Source organism: Myotis nattereri (genome assembly GCF_964212035.1).
Source record: "Myotis nattereri genome assembly, chromosome: 5".
In the NCBI taxonomy this organism is placed as follows: Eukaryota; Metazoa; Chordata; class Mammalia; order Chiroptera; family Vespertilionidae; genus Myotis; species Myotis nattereri.
The window spans coordinates 51,971,742-51,990,059 of record NC_138080.1 but is presented as its reverse complement, the minus strand read 5'-3'; the positions used below and the strand labels follow the sequence as shown (position 1 = coordinate 51,990,059).

The following is an 18,318-nucleotide window of genomic DNA, read 5'->3' as shown; positions in this document are numbered from 1 at the left end:
GGCTGGGAAAAAAGATGACACATTTTGGAAAAGAAAGTAGGAACATGACTCCTGGACTCAAGGTACACAGTCATGAAAAGGCTACAGCAAAGTACATGGAAAGAAGCAAACCTTTAAAGAAAAGAAGTCTCACCCTAGCCGGTTGCTCAGTGCTTAGATCGTGGCCTGTGGACTGTAGGGTCATGGGTTCGATTCAGGTCAAGGGCGGGAAAACAAAAAAACCTGCTTTGCCAATGACTTTGGGAGAGATCAATGCCCTAAAGCAGTGATGGGGAACCTTTTGAGCTCGGCGTGTCAGCATTTTGAAAAACCCTAACTTAACTCTGGTGCCTTGTCACATATAGAAATTTTTTGATATTTGCAACCATAGTAAAAGAAAGACTTATATTTTTGATATTTATTTTATATATTTAAATGCCATTTAACAAAGAAAAATCAACCAAAAAAATGAGTTCGCGTGTCACCTCTGACACGCGTGTCATAGGCTCGCCATCACTGCCCTAGAGTGTAGAAATAATTTACCAACTCCAGATAGAAATGAGAGTGAAGTAACATTTTTAGGCAGTTATAAGGTCTGACAAGCAGCAGCAACTAAGCATGATGGAAGTCACTGTATCCAGGGAAATAACAGTTCATGCGCACAGAGTGCTTCCTGTTTGCCAGGTTCTGTTATGTCCACTTTGCTCTTTGACAGGCACAACCACTCTGTGGGGCTGGCACTGCTAGCCCACATTCACCAGTTTGGAAACAAATCAGAAAAGTTAAGTAACTTGCCAGCAGACATGCTGCACCTGTCAGTCAGTGTAGGAGCAAAACTGCCTGTGGAATCAACATCCCTAATTTAAATTAAAACGTCAAATTCTTTAATCCCAAATTATCAGTGTTTAAAGAATTAAAAAACAAACAAACAAAAAACCCCACCAACTGCTTCCCTCAAAACAAGTCCTATTATAGCAGGCAATTTGATAAATTAAAAAAAAAAGTCTTTTAATAAAATTGATAAAATATTCTATCTTTAGAATAGTTATACAATAGTTGTAGTCAACAAACCAGCATATGCTTGCTATCTGCATCTTCCTAGGACCTCAAATTATTTTAGAAATAAAAACACGGGGAGGGGAAGACAGTACATTTTATTGTAAAATATGAAGCAGCAATGATTCGAACATGTGAGTTTCTGCTAGCCAGAGCACAAAATGAGTGGATATCCACCAAGCAAACAAAAAACAAAAACAAAAACGCCATAAAGACAAGGTCATATTAAAATCTCTTTCTCTTGATAATTTCTGGTTTCCAGCTGACTGGATGAGTTTCTTCTGTCTAAAAATAGGAAAGTAATAAGAAAATAAAGTATTAGTTTTCTTCATATTTAGTAACTTCCTTCCTAACAAAAATAAGGTACCTGTTCTACATTATATTACTTGGCATTATATATTTAAGTTATTTAACAATTTCAGGAACAGTTCACAAACTTTTGGGATTATCTGAATCTAATAAAGAATGAGTAGATTCACTACAAATCCAGTTTATGTCTTTTCATCTCAAATAAAATTGCTATGTAGATACTCTAGTAACACCAAAGCTGATGATTCTAGAATTCATTTGCATAGCAATCTATTTGCTGTTGTTCTTATTGCAACATTTGCCCGGTAACTGTAATAAGAAAAGTTGGAATAAAATTAAGACAATGTATGGATTCACTGGCATCAATAAGACCAATATAGAAAGCTATGAGCTGACACTACTCAAGATGATAAATACTTTAACACTATAAAGATTCTTTTCCTTCTGATAATTTCAGTAACTTTAAAATGAGCATATACTTGCAAAATTGGTACAGTTGAATTACTTTAATACGTACGTGAAACTGAGAACTTACCGCTGTATCATCCTCTCTGTACACTTTAATGGTTTTATCAGCTTCAGCCGTTAGTAACCGACTTTCAGACTGATCAAAAGCACAAGCAAATATTCCTGATTCACTGTCCAAAGACCCAGGCTGCACAGCTGCATGAACTCTCTGGAAATTGTAGCCAGTTCTCCAATCCCAAAGATGCATGGTTCCATTGTCAGCTTAAAGGGAAATAGCTAAATTGGGTATCCCTTCAACAATTCAGCTTGGCAAGCATTAAGCACGAACCATTAGCCGAGCACAATGGCAATAACTATAATTAAAAAGATATATATGACACAGCCACTCAAGCTTCTCTTAATATTGGTTTGCCCACTTTCATTTGTGCTTAATTCAGAATTTATTACAGACCTCAAAAAGCACCACAAAATGACATCCAATTCCAGAATATGCAACCAAACTTTAGGTGATTCACAGCATAAATCCCAAACTTAGATTTATCATGTGGAAACTCAGAGAAGGCTGAACTATGAAATATGCTACATGTATTATGAATATGCATGAACACACATATAAACATGCAAATATACATTAGGCAAGATCTGCTATAATATTTAGGTGTGAGGGCTTAGAAATTTTACAAATATTTCCTCATTCACTAAAACAAACAATGACAGACTAAAGCAAATTTATCATAAAAATCTTTTTACCTCCAGATACGAGCACTCCATCAGAATTTACTGTCAATGTGTTAATAATAGCATTATGACCAGAAAGATTTTGAATGAAACTTCCATCAGGGAATTTCCACTGTTTTATGTTATCTGGAGAACCAGATGCAAATGTGTAACTGAAATAAGATTAAAAACAGCAACAAAGTAAACCAAGTAAAAAAATGGTAGATTTAAAGATGCTTATTATGGTTGTATTTAGCATGTGTATTCAGTGATCTATGCAGTGTTAGCCAAATATTATTGTCATACCAAGAGGTAAAAATATCAAGACATTTACTCCAAGTTAAATCATATTTTCAAAGTATTTTAAATGTGTTTTGAGACCTAGATTAATGTTTTATTCTCCTCTCATTTCTCCAATGACCTGTACTGAGCTAGAGCAATAAATGTGAAAACCCCTAAATTCACATAAAGGGTGAGGGGTTGTGCAACTATTTTGGAGGGGCAGGGGGATAAGAGGACAACTCAAGGAAAGAAACAGAGGGAAAGAGGAAGAGAGAGAAAGGGAGTGAGAGAGAAAGAAAGGGAGTAAGGAAGACAGGAAAAGGAAAAAAGTAGAAGAGAGGGAAGGGGGGGAGGGCAAAAAGGGAGAAGAAAAAGAGAAAACACATGAAAATGGCCAGAAAAATGTCAGGGTGATGAGATATAACAAACAATAGCTTGGGATATTATGCTCCACCTCTTTGGATACCCTGACTATAATGTTCACAGTTCCTACCTTTTTTTCCTATGTGTATTAACTTCCCCCTTAAGAACTCAACTATTGTATGTATATCTCAGTGTACAATAAACAACACTTATGTCCAAAACATTAAATCTAGCTACTCTTAGCTTCTATTTTGACATCCAGTTTTTAAATATGACTTATTCATATTGTTTCATTTGACATTATTTACCATGTAGAAAATCTCATCTCATATAGGGCATGAAGCAAAATACCAACACAGGGAAAAGGCCTGTAAATGAGTGTCTAAATGACTACAAAGTAGTACTAAAGTTGGTATTCCTGTACTATACCAAAAACTGAAGGAAGGAGAAAATAATTAGGAAGACATACTTACTGTCTTGGATGTAACACCACAGCTCTCACTGATTTTTTGTGATTTGTTAATGTGACTCTTGTTTTTCCAGCCACCAAATCCCATAATCGTATTGTAGTGTCATGGCTTCCTATAATGAAAATGCATATCCCCAAAACACAGATCAGGAAAAAGAATGCAAAACTATAATAAAATATGAAGTGTTCTGTCATAGACACATATATACTAAATGAAAGTCATATAAACTCTTGGCTAGTTGCTTTGAACTTCCAAAATTTTAGGTTGGTTTTAAATTTAATTCTTAAAAAAATGTAGACCTGGCCCACAAGACTCAATGGATAGAGCACTGGCTGGTGCACAGAAGGATCACAGGTTAGATTCCCAGTCAAGGGCAGGTTCTACCCCAGCCCCGGTTAGGCACATGTGGGAGTCAACTAATCGATGTGTCTCTCTCACATCAATGTTTCTCTCTCTCTCCCTCTCTCTCTTCCCTCCCTCCCTTCCCCTCTCATAAAATCAATGGAAAATTATGCTTGGGTGAGGATTAACAACAACAAGAATGTAATACATGCTTGATGCACTGTCAACTGAACAGCTTGAACAAATGCCAATAACAGATAAAACAAATACATGATGTTATCCCCTAGTGGAAGGGGAGGAAAAAATTCAAATGGTATTTTAGTTAATAAAATATATCACAGAATTATTTTCTAGTCTTAGAGTAAAGATCCATTGTTATTAACCTTCTTTTAATTAAAACAAGACTCAAACCTGTTCTAAAGATTACTGACGTCAGGGTATCTTGTCTTCTAATTTTAATTTTCTATACCAGTAATTCTGATGCTATCAGACATTATATAAAACTGTGTATGACATAGTCTATGATATGTAAAAAGTCCGACATAACAGAATAAAATATTACTACAATAAATTTCAAATGCACACAGAAACATGGTATACACAATACAAAGCGAGAGTCACAGCAAGTATGAAAAATACATGTACAATAATGTATTGATATGAATACATGGTAAACTTGAAAGTATGAATTTTACCAGTAATAATTTGTGGTTCTGCAGCTTGACACCTCACTGTAGCAACTGCATTTGTATGTCCAGATAATGTATGTACACTGGCTTTAGTTCTCACATCCCAAATCTATAAAAAAAACCACACACACACACACACAATAGACATACTGTCAAAGAGAATAGGTATTCATAGCTTAGGCAGGTAATTGAATGAACTCAAGGTTGGGAATTTAATACGCAACAGTGCCTGAATATAAAGAAAGCCTTAAATGAGAGAGAATAATTTCAAAGCTGGCTGGGGGTTATAGATAGGAGACAGCTGATGGGTTGGGGGGTGGAGGGGGGCCTAAAAGAGTAGGAGACTGAAAGTGTAAGGATAGGTATAATGGAACTATTAAATGAAACCTGAGATGGCAGAACGGATTCTGAGTGTCACATTTCAGAGGCAGGGCATTTCCAATAAACTTGGTAAGGCCACAGAACGGAAGATGAAAGTGTAAAAACAAGCCAGGAACAGAGGGACTTGGTTATTGGTGAGTCAAAGTAACAATATTTAATTCTTTACCAAACAATATATGACTCTAATACCAAATATGTATAAGATGCAATTTATATAAAGATAAACACCAAGCTCTATTCCATTTACCCGTGCAGTTGAATCACGACTACAGGTTACCAGCACATCAATTGTTGGGTGCAAATCCAAACCATACACTGCACTCAGATGTCCATGATAGTGCCTGATAACCTACAAATATAGCAGGAAAGTTAAAATTTCTATAATTAGAAAGAAAACCTGTGGCTCATAATGTGTGGAGTTTTTATTTGTTTCTTCAATTCCAAGTCTGAGCTCAGGTCAAGTGTAGAAACCTTCATAATTACAAAGGTCAGTAGTCAAACCTTTTCATCATTGCTCAGAACTGATCAGCCTTTCAAACAGGTATGTCCCTACCTCCCCACCCCAATCTCATTCATCCAGCACCAAGTCCTCAGTTAGCCACTGTCACCTTAACACACACACACACACACACACACACATACACACTCTTATTGTGTTAAATTACTTTATACTTTTGCTTCTCAGAACTAGAGAGATCATGCATCAGGTGGACTGGAAGGTCTTCTGATGCTCAGATTTGGCTATTTTCATCACTGATCCACTTCAATAGGAGCAGATCTCAGAGAATCATTGTTTTCAAAACTTATATCCAAGCTTACCTTATTATATTCAAGATCCCAGCATTTGACCTGTTTGTCTTCTCCACAGGAAAACAGGTATGGGCTTCTCGCGCTTACTATCACACCACGAACTGTACTAATGTGCCCAGTTAATGACAGTTTTAATTTGCCACTAGCCAAGTCCCAGATCTGCAATCAAAGAATATTTCATTTTTCTCCTTGTTGGTTATCCCAAAACAAAATTTTATGATCCTGATATTAAAATTAAGTCTCCAAAATGTGAAGGTTATGAACATATAAAATTGTTTTAATTTGTCAAAACCCCTCCCCCTCAAAAAAAAAAAAAAAGAAAAGCAGGGGGGAAATCAGAATTAAAAGGCAAGCTCAAACTGGGAAAATATTTGTAACAGATGACAAAAAGTTAAAATTCTTAACAAAGAAAGGATATCATTGTTAACAAAAGTATAAATGTTATAGTATTAAATTAGCCAAGGATGGCAACAACTTAAAAAAAACCCTATGAGTCTGGCTGCAGTAGCTCAGTCGGTTGAGCAATGTCCTGTGCACCGAAAAGTTCCAGGTTCCATTCCTGATCAGGGCACAGACCTGGGTTTCGGGTTCAATCCCGGTTGGCAGGTTCACCAAGGGCAACCTATGGATGTGCCATTGATGTTTCTCTCTCTCCCCCTAAGCATGTCCCCAGGTAAGGATTAAAAATAAAACAAAAAACCTTTAAGGAAACTAAGTGTTCATTAACTGATACATGCATAAAGAGAATGTGGCATATATACATACAATGGAATATTATTGAGCCATTAAAAAAAAAATCTTGCCACCTGGGACAACATGAGTTGTCCTTAAGGGCATTATGCTAAACAAATTAAGTTAAAGAAAGACAAATAGAACGTGATCTCACTTATATGCGGAATTTAAAACAGAAACAAAAACCTGAAAAACTAAGCTCATAGATACAGAGAACAGACTGGAGGTGCCAGAAGCCAGGGTGAAGGATGGATAAAATGGGTGAAGGGAGTCAAAGGGTACAAAGTTCCAGTTACAAATTAGTAAGTTATGGGGATATCATTATGTATGCATGTTGACTGCAGCTAATAATACTAGACTGCATACTTGAAAGCTGCTGAGAGTACATCTTAAAAGTTCTCATCACAAGAAAAAAAAAACTTGTAGTTATGTACCACGACAGATATTAACTGGACTTTTTGGTGATCATATCACAATAAAACAAAAAGCAAATCATTATGTTGTACACCTAAAATTAACCTAATATTATATGTCAATTACAACTCAATAAAAAAATATTTTAAAAACCCTAAAAGTAGTTTTATAAGGTATGAAAAAATTGTTCCTCACTAAAAATTCTATATGAACAATTTTTGAAAGATTGGATAACCATTTCTGCTTATCATATGAATAGAAATTTTAAACATAAACAATAAGCTGAAAAGAATCCTCTCATACACTGTATCAATTAACCATTTTAGAAAATAATTTGTGCTTTGGGTGCCAACTTAAACAAATGTTTGACCCATTAATTCCATTTCCAAGAATTGAAAATAAAGTAATTTAAAAATAGAAAAGGCTGGCCATGGCTGGGTAGCTCACCCGATATGCTAAGGTTGCGGGTTTGATCCCCAGTCAAGACACATAGAAAAATCAATTAGTGAATGCATAAATAAGTGAAACAACAAATCTCTGTTTTTTTCTCTCTTCCTGAAATCAATAAATATAAAAAACTGAAAGAAAATAGATTATAGGATATATAAGTGATGTACTCCCATGGAACCATTTAAAAAGATGTTAGCTTTTTCACAGAAATATGCCTTTGATATAATGTTAAGTGCAAAAAGTAAGGTTGAAAATTACATTACCAAGCATGATTTTTAAAAGATACACATATACACGAAGGAAAAAACTCAGAAGAAAATGCACTGATACATATGCACAGAAATAAAAACTAAAGAGAAATTCATTCAAATACTTCACAGTGGTAGGATTATATATGGGTCTATGTTCTTTTATATTTCTACTTTCCACATTTTTTATAGATGACCATGCTTTAATTTTATAACCAGAGAGGAAAAAACTTAAATATCAAGGAATTTGTGGTAGGTAGTCAGCATATTGTTTGGAAAAACTGTTGTTCAAATACCACTTTTCAAACACATGGAACTTTTAACTGGTATAGACAGTAAGTTTTACTTCATACTCAGGTCTAAGAAGTCAAAGGAACTACAAGAGCAATTCCCTCAGGAAATAACTTAAAACAGATTAAATGTACATGGAAAATACAAAGCAGTTCCCTCCTTATTACCTTTATAGTTCTGTCAGCAGATCCAGTAACAAACCACTGATTTCCAGGTTCCACAGCAATACATCGAACCCAGCCAAGATGCCCACTGATCACCTGTATTCAGAATGTAGAATGCGTAGACACGTAAGTTAAAGGTTATTCAATTTTGTATCATTACATGTAAGTTAAAGTTCATTCAAATTTAAATTGACCTCCAACATCTTTCAATGATAAGAATGTAAGTTTATTTGACAATTAGAGTTTTGAATGATACAAGTATTAAATTACCTTCAATCCATGAATGAATGCACAAACTGTGGTATATCTATACAATGGAATACTACTCAGCAATAGAAAGGAATGTATTAATACTTGCAACAACTTGGATGAATCTCAAAGGCATTAAGCTGAGTGAAGAAAGTCCCAAAAGGAACACACTGAATGATTCCATTTATGTGACGCAGTTGAAAAGACACAGTGATGGAAAACAAATGGTTGCCAGGGCTAGGGAAGGGTATGGATATAAAAAATGGAACTTCTATATCCTGATTGTGGTAGTGGCTACCCAAATCTATATAGCTATTAAATTTATTAGATCTGTATACCAAAAGAAAATCTATTTTACTGTATGATATTCTGAAAAGTAAAATATAACATATTTAAATTATAAGTAGCTGTGCAACTTCCCTACTATATACATTTTACTTTAGATCTGGTACATTTTAAATAATTTTAATTTACTATAATTTAAAAGATAATCAGTAGAGCTAAAGAAATGTACTTAAACACTGTTTTTCCCCTTGAGCTCCATATTAAATACCTCAAGCGCATTACTACATTTATTTCGCCTGCTCTCCACATTTAGTAGCTTTCTATCAATATTTTATACAAAATACAAGTCTGCTTTCCAAGATATTTTAGATAGTGCTTAAGTCCCTTCCCCCACCCAACCTCTTTACCCGTTCCCATTTTCACTCCTTTTCCTCCTTATTCTATTCGTAGCTTTTGTCAAGTGGAAAGTAGTGATCACATTTCATGTCGTGGAATAATATACAGATTCACTCACCCTGTAGAGTTTCCATGGCGGGTGCCACTGGGGTTTTGGCATTGTCGGGGCCTTCTTTGCCATGAGTGCAGAGTTCTTGGCATTGCCACCCTCCATAACAGCCTACGTGTGGAACAGATTTCATTATTATTAAAGATATCACACTTGAGTTTTCATGTTATCAAAAATAGAAATGCGAATAGGGGATTTATGAAGTTTTCTCAGAAATGGAAATTCAAAGAGGAAATTATTTTTTTTAATATATTTTATTGATTTTTTAAAGAGAGAAAGGGAGAGGGATAGAGTTTGAAACATTGATGAGAGAGAAGCATCGATCAGCTGCCTCCTGCACACCCCCTACTGGGGATGTGCCTGCAACCAAGGTACATGCCCTTAATCAGAATCGAACCCGGGACTCTTCAGTCCCCAGGCCGACACTCTATCCAGTGAGCCAAACCGGCGAGGGCGAAGAGGGAATTTTTGAAAGCAGCTCCCTCTACCCCATGAAGAGAAAGGGCAGCTAAACATGTTTGCATAACTAGAAAATGAGCCTAAGATTTCTAATAAAAACTGTATTTTATTATGTTAATTTAAAAAAGCAATTTAAAAATCAGAGAGGCAGAACATTGAAGAGCATATATCACTGTACCTAAGTTCAAAACCCAGCTCTACCAATTAATAGCTTATTGACCTTCGGTAAAAATTATGTAACCTATGTGCCTCATTTTTAAAGTGACCATAGTGGATTAATGCCATTGCCCTTCATAGTCATATTTTAACATCATTGATTTAATATTGCAATGGAGTCATTGATAGGTCCTTCTATCTTCCCCCCAAATATTTCAATACTATTTTTAAAAGACATTCTAGCTAATATACTAAGATACCATCTACTGTTACAGTATCCATTTATTGAAAAATACTTAAGCCCATAAAGTTCCTACCTCAAGAAGCTAACATTACTTCCTCCAAAGGAGGCAGAAAGCCTGACAGAGACCTGCAAATGGAGGCTAAAAACAGGACGTGGTGGGAGAGCTATTCACTTCCTAACGTCAAACCAAGTGCACAATATGCTGAAGTAAAGCTGACACTTATTTCAAGTGACAGCATATTTCCAGGTATTCTTTCTCTAACCACTTCTACCAGTAACAGTAGTTGCCATTTACTTATAAACTTTTAGTACTCAACTGTATAAATCAACTGAGAGTTTAATTTTAACACATTTTGTACCGCTCACGAGTTTTCTTGTGTTTCGCGCACCATCTGTTAAGGACCACCCACGAGTGTTCTCGTGTTTCGCGGGCCATCTGTTATGGACCTTAGATGTCAACACACTGCCTTGTCCACTGTGGGGCACGGTTACAGTGTTTTGGCCAGGTTCAAGCCTCGGACTAATCAAAGGACAGGGTCCTCTCACTGCCACGTGCAAGTCCCAGCTGGAGGGCAGGGCCCTCCCAGCACAATCATAGCCAACGGCTATAATTGAACCTATGGTCCAAACACGTAGCCCCACGTGCCTTGTGATAGAGTTCGGGTGCATGTAGTTGAGTGAGGTTGAGACTCACGAGAATGCTGTAAACAACGTGATCACGCCCCTACTTTGCCTCGTGGCATCTGCGATAAAATAAAGACACGGCTTGTGGGTGCTGGCGTTGTCTCCTCTTCAGGGAGCAGCATCCCACCGAGACCCAGCTATTATTCTGTCTGCCTTTCCTTAATCCTTGCACCTCCCCTCCCCACTCTTGGTCGTGCTGGGGGGGCACAGTCCACAGTGTTGTACCTTATAAACTGTGGACTTTTCATTTAATTTAGAGTGTACAACGTCCTCAATCCACAAGCAAAAATGAAGTAGAAACAGTTTCTGCTATCGGTGGCGAAAGACTGGATAACGGATGACAATAATGAAGGCTCTCCGGAACCAGAGGCAAATCTGTCCAGCCCTTCCCCTGGGGGTGCAAGGAGAGCACCTCGTAAAGATCCACCCAAAAGGTTGTCAGGTGACATGAAGCAGCATGAACCTTCATGTATTCCAGCGAGTGGAAAGAAAAAATTTCCTACGAGAGCCTGCAGAGTTTGTGCCACCCATGGAAAAAGGAGCAAATCTAGATACTTATGTAAATTTTGTTTGGTCCCTCTTTATAGAGGAAAATGTTTTACGCAGTACCATACGTTAAAAAAGTACTAGGAACTTTAATTGTTTAATTGTTTATGTAAATGAAAATGTTATAATTATTGAAAAACAACACCTAAAGTGCATTATGATCTGTAGTTATGATGACTTAAATAACATGCAGTTTGCCCAAAAACGTGCGGTCCCTGGCGCATGTCTTAGAGATTTCTATGTGGTACGCAATGTGTTAAAAAGGCTTTCATATCTAAAACATACTTATACAAGTCTCAAAATAAAATTTCTTATATTTTAAGCAGTGGATAATAAAGAGCAACGTCACATTATCTTCACCAAAATAAACATAAACAATGTGTAAACAGACACAGAGTTAACACAATTTTAAATTCTAAAAAATATGTCAATTCACTAGCAAATTAAATTTTGGGGAAATTTAAATAGAATAAAGGGAAACCAGGCAACATATTCCAAAAGGTAGACACCTGCAGTGTGATCAGACAGAGAAACTTACCAAAGTCATCCCTGCAGGCTGTGAGCGGTCAGAGCCTCCAGCAGGAGCAGCACGATTGGCATCAACCCTGAAGCAAAAAACATCAGATTCTAAGTACTTAATCCCTCCAATCACATGTTTTGCAGAATGAGTTTTATATGTTAAATTTTTGTAAGCACTGATAAAGAAAAATGTCCTGTAATACACACTTATAAAGAAACAAATTTAAAAATGAGGAAAAAATGTGAACAGTGAACTGTGCTTGCAAAATCCTTATAATGAGAAGCATATTTCATACCTGGCCTGAGAAGAAGGTAATGCTACAGCTAAGGACTGTGCAGCTGATTCACTTGGCATTCTTTGGATCTTAGTATCTGCTGTTAAAGCAACCCCTGTTAAAATTTAAAAAACACACACAAAAAACCTTTTAGCAGCTATCTGTTTTTATTCACATGCATTTAAAATAAAACACTGGAGGAAACCATACCAAAAAGGGAACGGTGATTATCTCCAGGTGATGACATTTCAAAAACTGATTACATTTTGTATGCCTTTTGTCACTAGCATTTTACCACAAATATTGCCTAACAATATATAACTCAAATTTAATTTAATCTCAAGCAGCTTGGTATTAGCAAAGTCTAAGACAGTAAAGTTAAATTTCTGGTTAAATCTTGGGATATTACCATCAGATATAAAAATTAAGCAGTTTCCTAAATACTAACAGAATGTTTTAAAGAGTAAATGTATAACATACAACAAGAAGCAGTAATTCTCCTATACTTTCATTATCGTGAATTCTGTACTCTAAAATTACTAGAACCTAAATATACTAAGATTTTTTATCTTCTACCCTGTTATACTGGCCACTCCATTCGTGTGCCAATTCCTCCATATGCACACACCAGGAAACATTTCTATCAGAGCTGCTTCTATACTAATGCTTCTAGCCTCATTTTTATAAGCTTAGTGATATTTATGTCTGCCTAAACCTCCAAATAATAAGCTTGTCTTGGTCTGGAGCAGTCTTATTGTCTTTGAATTCCTAGCACAGTGAATAAAAAAATATAGATGCTTAACCATGTGTACGCCATAAGCGTCTATAGACGCAAGCGGCGGACCTTTTTAAATTAAATTCAAAATATCGTGGCAGTTAACTGGCTAAGTATGTTTGCCAAATAAATGCTTGTGATACTAAGTATTAGTTCATTATCATCTAAAAAGCGATGCCTGGCTATTGAGCTTATTTTATACTTTATAGGCTATGGGAATCATATTATTAACTCATTCACAGAAATACATGTGACAGTAAGACTTTTTCAATATGCAGATCACTTACCAGGTCCTGGTGGATAGGGATGTGTACCGGTCACCAAATATTCAACTTCTTGTCCTGAGAGAGAGAAGGAGAGAGAGAGACAGACAGGAAGAGGATAGGAAGAGAGATTTATCAATGGCAAAATTTATCTTATGTACTAGTATTATCTCTTTTAATAAATTAAATATTAAATTATCAACCAGATTTCTAAAAATTTCACAACTAAACCCAAGCCTCAGAAATAAGGTAAGTTGATCATTTTTGTTTTGACTTCTAAAGAGCACATATATAGTGATTTCCCTGACCATTTGCTAACATGTCAAGAAAGTTGTGCAATTACGATAGGGCAATGGTGTGTAGCGATCATCCTATAAAGTAATAATCCACTGTTTTTTCTTCTAAGCAAATGGTTTCCCTGGAGGATCTTGGATTATCTTTAATTCATTACAATTTCAGTACTTAATGTCATCTTTCTGAAAAAAGTGATAGTCTACCCACATATTAAGAATTTTTTCTTTATCTCCATCATGACCGTCTCCATATCCGAAGAATTTCTGCCATCATTATACTACCATTATCCCATTTCCTACAGAAAAAATTTACCAACCAATAACCTCACTCACTACTCCAATGGGGAAATCAATACAGGTATAGGTGTTAAAGAGGGTTTGGCTCTAATTAGTCCTCCCAGGAGGGGTACTAATAACAGGTTTCATGTATCTATTTTTAAAATTCACATATAAGTCCTTACATTTCTGACAATGCCATACTCACCTTGATTTGCAGGATATTGTTTATGACCATATGAATCTGATGCATTCTGAGGACCCTTCTCTTTAAAATTTTCTTTCAAAGTAGGCATGTGCAACACAGGACCATACTCATTCCGTAGCTTGACTGCCATTTTTCGTTTGTGACTATTTTAAAAAGTTATAAGCATAAGAATGTATCTTTAAATATATTCCCCAATATAAACACATTCACAGGTAGCCAGGAAACAAGTACTTAAATAGCTTATTAGGTTTGCCTAATCATGTAGATTTTCTATAAAGATTTTAAAGTAAAACTGCACTTTAAAAAGCTTAAAATTTCCAAGTTCATTTCCCCCTTTTTAAAAAATGCTATTATTAATTTTTAGAGAGAAATGAAGGGGGAGAGAGAGAGAGAGAGACACTGATGGGAGAGAAAAACATCGATTGGTTGCCTTCTGTATGCAGCACGACCTGGGATGGAACCCAAAACCTGGACATGTGCCCTGACCAGGAATTGAACCAGCAATCTTTTGGTGTATGGGACGATGCTCAACCAACTGAGCCACACCAGCCAGGGCTCATTTCCATACTTTTATTCACAATCCACCACACAGAATCCATCAAATCCAAATATTGTTATAGTTTGTAAATCAATGATTCATGAGTTATCAAGGATCTGATTTTAAAATATATAGAAACTAAAGTATCTTTAAAAAACCCTGGAAGTCAATATATTTTCCTTCAAATGCCTAAATATAAAAATATAGTAAAAGTTTTCTAGTAACCTTTACTGGATATATCAAAAAAGGTTAAAACTAATCAAAGTTCTTAGTTCAAACATTATTTTTAAATTGTACCTATATTACTTTTAAAAATAGTCCACTTTAGCCCTGGGATCGTCCAATGCATAAGGAGGCTGCCGTTTTAATTCCCAGTCAAGGGCACATGCCCAGGTTATGGGTGCTTGCATTTCTCTCTCTCCCCAACTTTCTCTTCCTCTCTTTCTATTGAAAAAAACCAATAAACTATTCTTTAAAAAACAAAACAGTACACTTCACAAATTAAATATAAATGCTTGTTTGAGTAATTAAGCAGATTTTAAAAGAAGGGTAAATAGCAAGTGAGGAACATTGCACATAATGTAAATCCCATACTGGTGCTGGACATGTAGAACTAAAAATATGCTACCAAAAATCTTCATCATACTAATAAGAAAAAGATGGGAGTAGAAGTACTGGCCAGGTACAGTTCAGCTCAGCAAGGCTCTGAGAGCAGTGGGAGAGAAGCTGAAGCACATTCAAAATGACTAATTATAAAACATTACACATAAAAGGGACTCATCTAATTACTGAGTATTTGTAAAATGCAATTAAATTAAGTAATGTACAAGATAAGGCAAAAAAAAAAAAAAAAAAAAAGGTCAAATCAGCTTAAATTATGCCCTAACACTACTGGTTATTGAATAGATCACTTATGTCTGTTAGTGTCACTCACTAAACTTTAAAGGTTCCCCTCTCTCTGCTCTCGTCCCCCAATATTAGAAATTTAAGTAGTCTAGCAATTAAGAAGGAAACTATACCTACCTCTCTTCATCCAAAGGCACAGGTTTTCCATTATCGGCTACAAACATGTCATGGGTCCTCTTCAATGACCTGAACACAAGTGTATGCACAGAATGCTTCTGTACCTCCTAGAAAGAAAAAGTGGAATTACATGTCTAGCTACAAACTACACATATCAAACCTAAATTAAAATAAAAAATTAGTTATTACATGTTTAAAAATGTAAGAAACTTTGCACCACTCACCACAGCTACTTATAGCAAGCTATGGCAGTCAAGTTCAGATGAAAAGATGAAGCTCCTCTTCGGCTAGAGCCCCAAGTTGACCAAGTGAGTGATGCTTAAGATTAGTCATCCTATCCTCCTATATAATAAAAGGCTAATATGCAAATCGACCAAAGGGGGGAGGGTGCGGGGAACAAGGTCACCATGATGTGCACTGACCACCAGGCAGCAGACGCTCAACACAGGAGCTGTCCCCTGGTGGTCAGTGCGCTCCCGGGTTCAGCCAGAAGCCGGGCTGACGGCTGGAAAGCGCAGCAGCAGTGGCGAGAGCCTCTCCTGCCTCTGTGTCAGTCGGACATCCTCCAAGGGCTCCCAGACTGGGAAAGGGCGCAGGCCGGGCTGAAGGACAACCCCCGCCCCAATCCTGCCCCAATCCTCCAGTGCAGGAATGTCGTGCACCGGGCATCTAATAAAAATGCACTGAGCTACTAATATATGTCTGGTAGGTATCTTGCTAGGAGCTAACAACAGCATGATGAAAAGACAATCTGGCCCCTATGCTCAAGACAAATAAAAATAAGCAAAATAACTCCGCATTTTAATAAGTACTATGAAGGAAAGAAGCAAGGGACCGAGAAAACGGAGCAAGAACTTAGGATATGACGAAAGATCTCTCCGAAGTGGCATTTAAGCAGAAAGGAAGTTAGCCTTGCACAGAAAAAAAGGTTAAAACAATCCAGGCAGCGAGAAAAATGCCATGAACAAAGGTGTTCAGTAACGCAAATAATGCCAGGAGCTGCAGAACACTTACATTTATCCGATGACAGGATGAGTTGGGATGCAAGATAAGGTTGCAAGGATGGATAGACCAGGTCAGAGGATTTTTTTTTTTTTTAAAGATCATTACAACCGTCTGTATTTTCGATCTCATAACAAAGGGCTAGTAAAGGGTTTTTAAGCAAGAAAAGCAGGACCAACTTACATTTTAAAACATGCCCGTTGGGGAGAAGGGGAGTTGTAACAAAAATGGACACAAGGAGACCCGCTGAGGGCTAATGCACCCGTCCCGGTGAAAGACGATGTCGGTGTGAACTGAGGGGACACGGCAGTGGGTATACAGACTAAAGCCAAGAAATAGTTCTGAGAAAACGGAGGCAAGATTTGCTAATACAATGACTGTTCCAGCGAGGGGAAGATGCTCACATTCAAGAATGGCAGATTCTCCTGGGGATCGGCTGGAGTAAGAGCCACAGCGAACAGCACCGGAGAAGACCACGGGTCTCATCGGACACAGAACCCCTGGCACGACCCCGCGGGCGCCGAACACCAGCCGTCGGACGAGGACAGAAGGCCCGCCCCCGAACACAGTGCCCCCCGCCGGGGCCCCAGGGTCGACTCAGGGCGGCAGGCAGGACCTCAGGCTTCCCGCTTGGACGCAACCTGCAAGCCGTGCTCTCATCCCGCCTCTCTCCCTCCAGAAAACCCTGGGACACCCGGCCTCGGCCAAACCAGCCCCCCTCGCAGCCTCCCCGCCCCCCCCCCCCAGAGTCGCAACACACTCGATCCCCCGCGCCCGCCGCCAACGAAAAGCAGCCCCAGAGCCAACACTGAGCCCCCAAGGGTCACTCTACCTCGACCATGATGCTGCCGTGTTTTCCGTGGCTCCGGCAGCAAAGACACCAAACATCAAGGCAGACAGACACAGCCGCCGCCACCACGGTGCAGCCTCTTCCGGAACCTGGGGCCCTGACGCCGGATGTGACGTAGCTCCGCACCGCGCGCTGGTCCCCGCCGGCGGCCCGGGCGCGGGGGCGGGCCTCTCTCCTCCCGGCCTCCTCTGGGGCGGAGTCCCGCGTCTCCGGAGCCCAGGCTCCTGCAACACGTGCGTTTCCAGGAAGGAAGAAAAACGGGGTGGAATTGCGCGCCTGTAAACTTGAATGGACGAACGTTTCACTGGCCTTGCCTTTTGCTCAACCTAATCGGCGCCACTGAACTTGTCCCCAGGGCGTACGGCGTATAATTTGAGAGGGAGGACAAAATCTGTCGAAAGTATAGCGATGTGCACTGATGATCTCATTTAGAAATTCATTAGTTTTTAATTCATTAAACCCATTAAGGTCCTACTTGAAAAATGCAATCACTCTGAATGTGAGTGTGAGTTTTGCCGAAAACTCATTTTTTTTTTCTGACAGTGGTCACTGATGGTAGTAGGGCTTGCAAGGAAATGCCGTAATTCTAAAATACATACTGTGCTAGATTTCATATAATTTTAAAGGCAGTAATAACTATACAATAGAACATGATTTTAAATGGCAATAAAGTTACAGAAATGTAAGCCAGATTCTAATATATCTGGAAATATAATAGTCTATTAGGCCTATTAGCTTGTTAACCCCCTTCCCCCCCGCCCCCCTCAAAAAAATGTATAAATCCAGAGTCATGAAAACATTGTAATGATTTTGGTAATTTGGACTTCAAATTTTAAAAAGCTCTTGAATTCACAGAATTATACACTTGAAAGTTTTAGAGCTCAGTGACCCTTATATCTAGCTCAGAGATCCATGAATTACCTCTATTGTATGCAAATTTTGTGTTAATAAGAACCTAAGTTTTGTTCTGATGGGGGGATCTATAGGTTTCTTCGGATTCTTT

At 37.9% G+C, this 18,318-nt stretch overlaps 1 protein-coding gene across 2 annotated transcripts; it reads right to left on the bottom strand.

The window, feature by feature from the left end:
• Window positions 1-1,117: 1,117 nt before the first annotated feature.
• Window positions 1,118-17,400, bottom strand: PLRG1 (pleiotropic regulator 1). Of its 2 annotated transcripts, none has more exons than XM_081092246.1 (15): window positions 17,298-17,400; window positions 15,464-15,570; window positions 13,903-14,045; window positions 13,150-13,203; window positions 12,109-12,202; window positions 11,832-11,898; window positions 9,214-9,315; window positions 8,169-8,261; window positions 5,876-6,025; window positions 5,304-5,405; window positions 4,682-4,784; window positions 3,648-3,756; window positions 2,563-2,702; window positions 1,880-2,073; window positions 1,118-1,320 (listed from the first exon to the last, which is right to left on the bottom strand). In XM_081092246.1, the coding sequence occupies exons 1-15, from the start codon at window positions 17,304-17,306 to the stop codon at window positions 1,261-1,263; spliced, it is 1,527 nt and encodes a 508-aa protein (XP_080948372.1). In that variant the 5' UTR covers window positions 17,307-17,400; the 3' UTR covers window positions 1,118-1,260. The 2 variants fall into 2 exon arrangements, with proteins under 2 accessions (XP_080948372.1, XP_080948373.1); XM_081092247.1 differs by lacking the exon at window positions 17,298-17,400 and adding an exon at window positions 15,688-16,176.
• Between the last annotated feature and the right edge of the window lie 918 nt (window positions 17,401-18,318).

Bases quoted from the DNA above. Each gene is read 5' to 3' on its own strand.
- PLRG1 (XM_081092246.1), bottom strand. The intron at 11,899-12,108 runs GTATGAAATATG...TTTTTGCTTCAG, and splicing joins TTACCTTCTTCTCAGGCCAG to GGTTGATGCCAATCGTGCTG. The intron at 2,703-3,647 runs GTAAGTATGTCT...ATCTTATTTCAG, and splicing joins GTGGTGTTACATCCAAGACA to TTACACATTTGCATCTGGTT.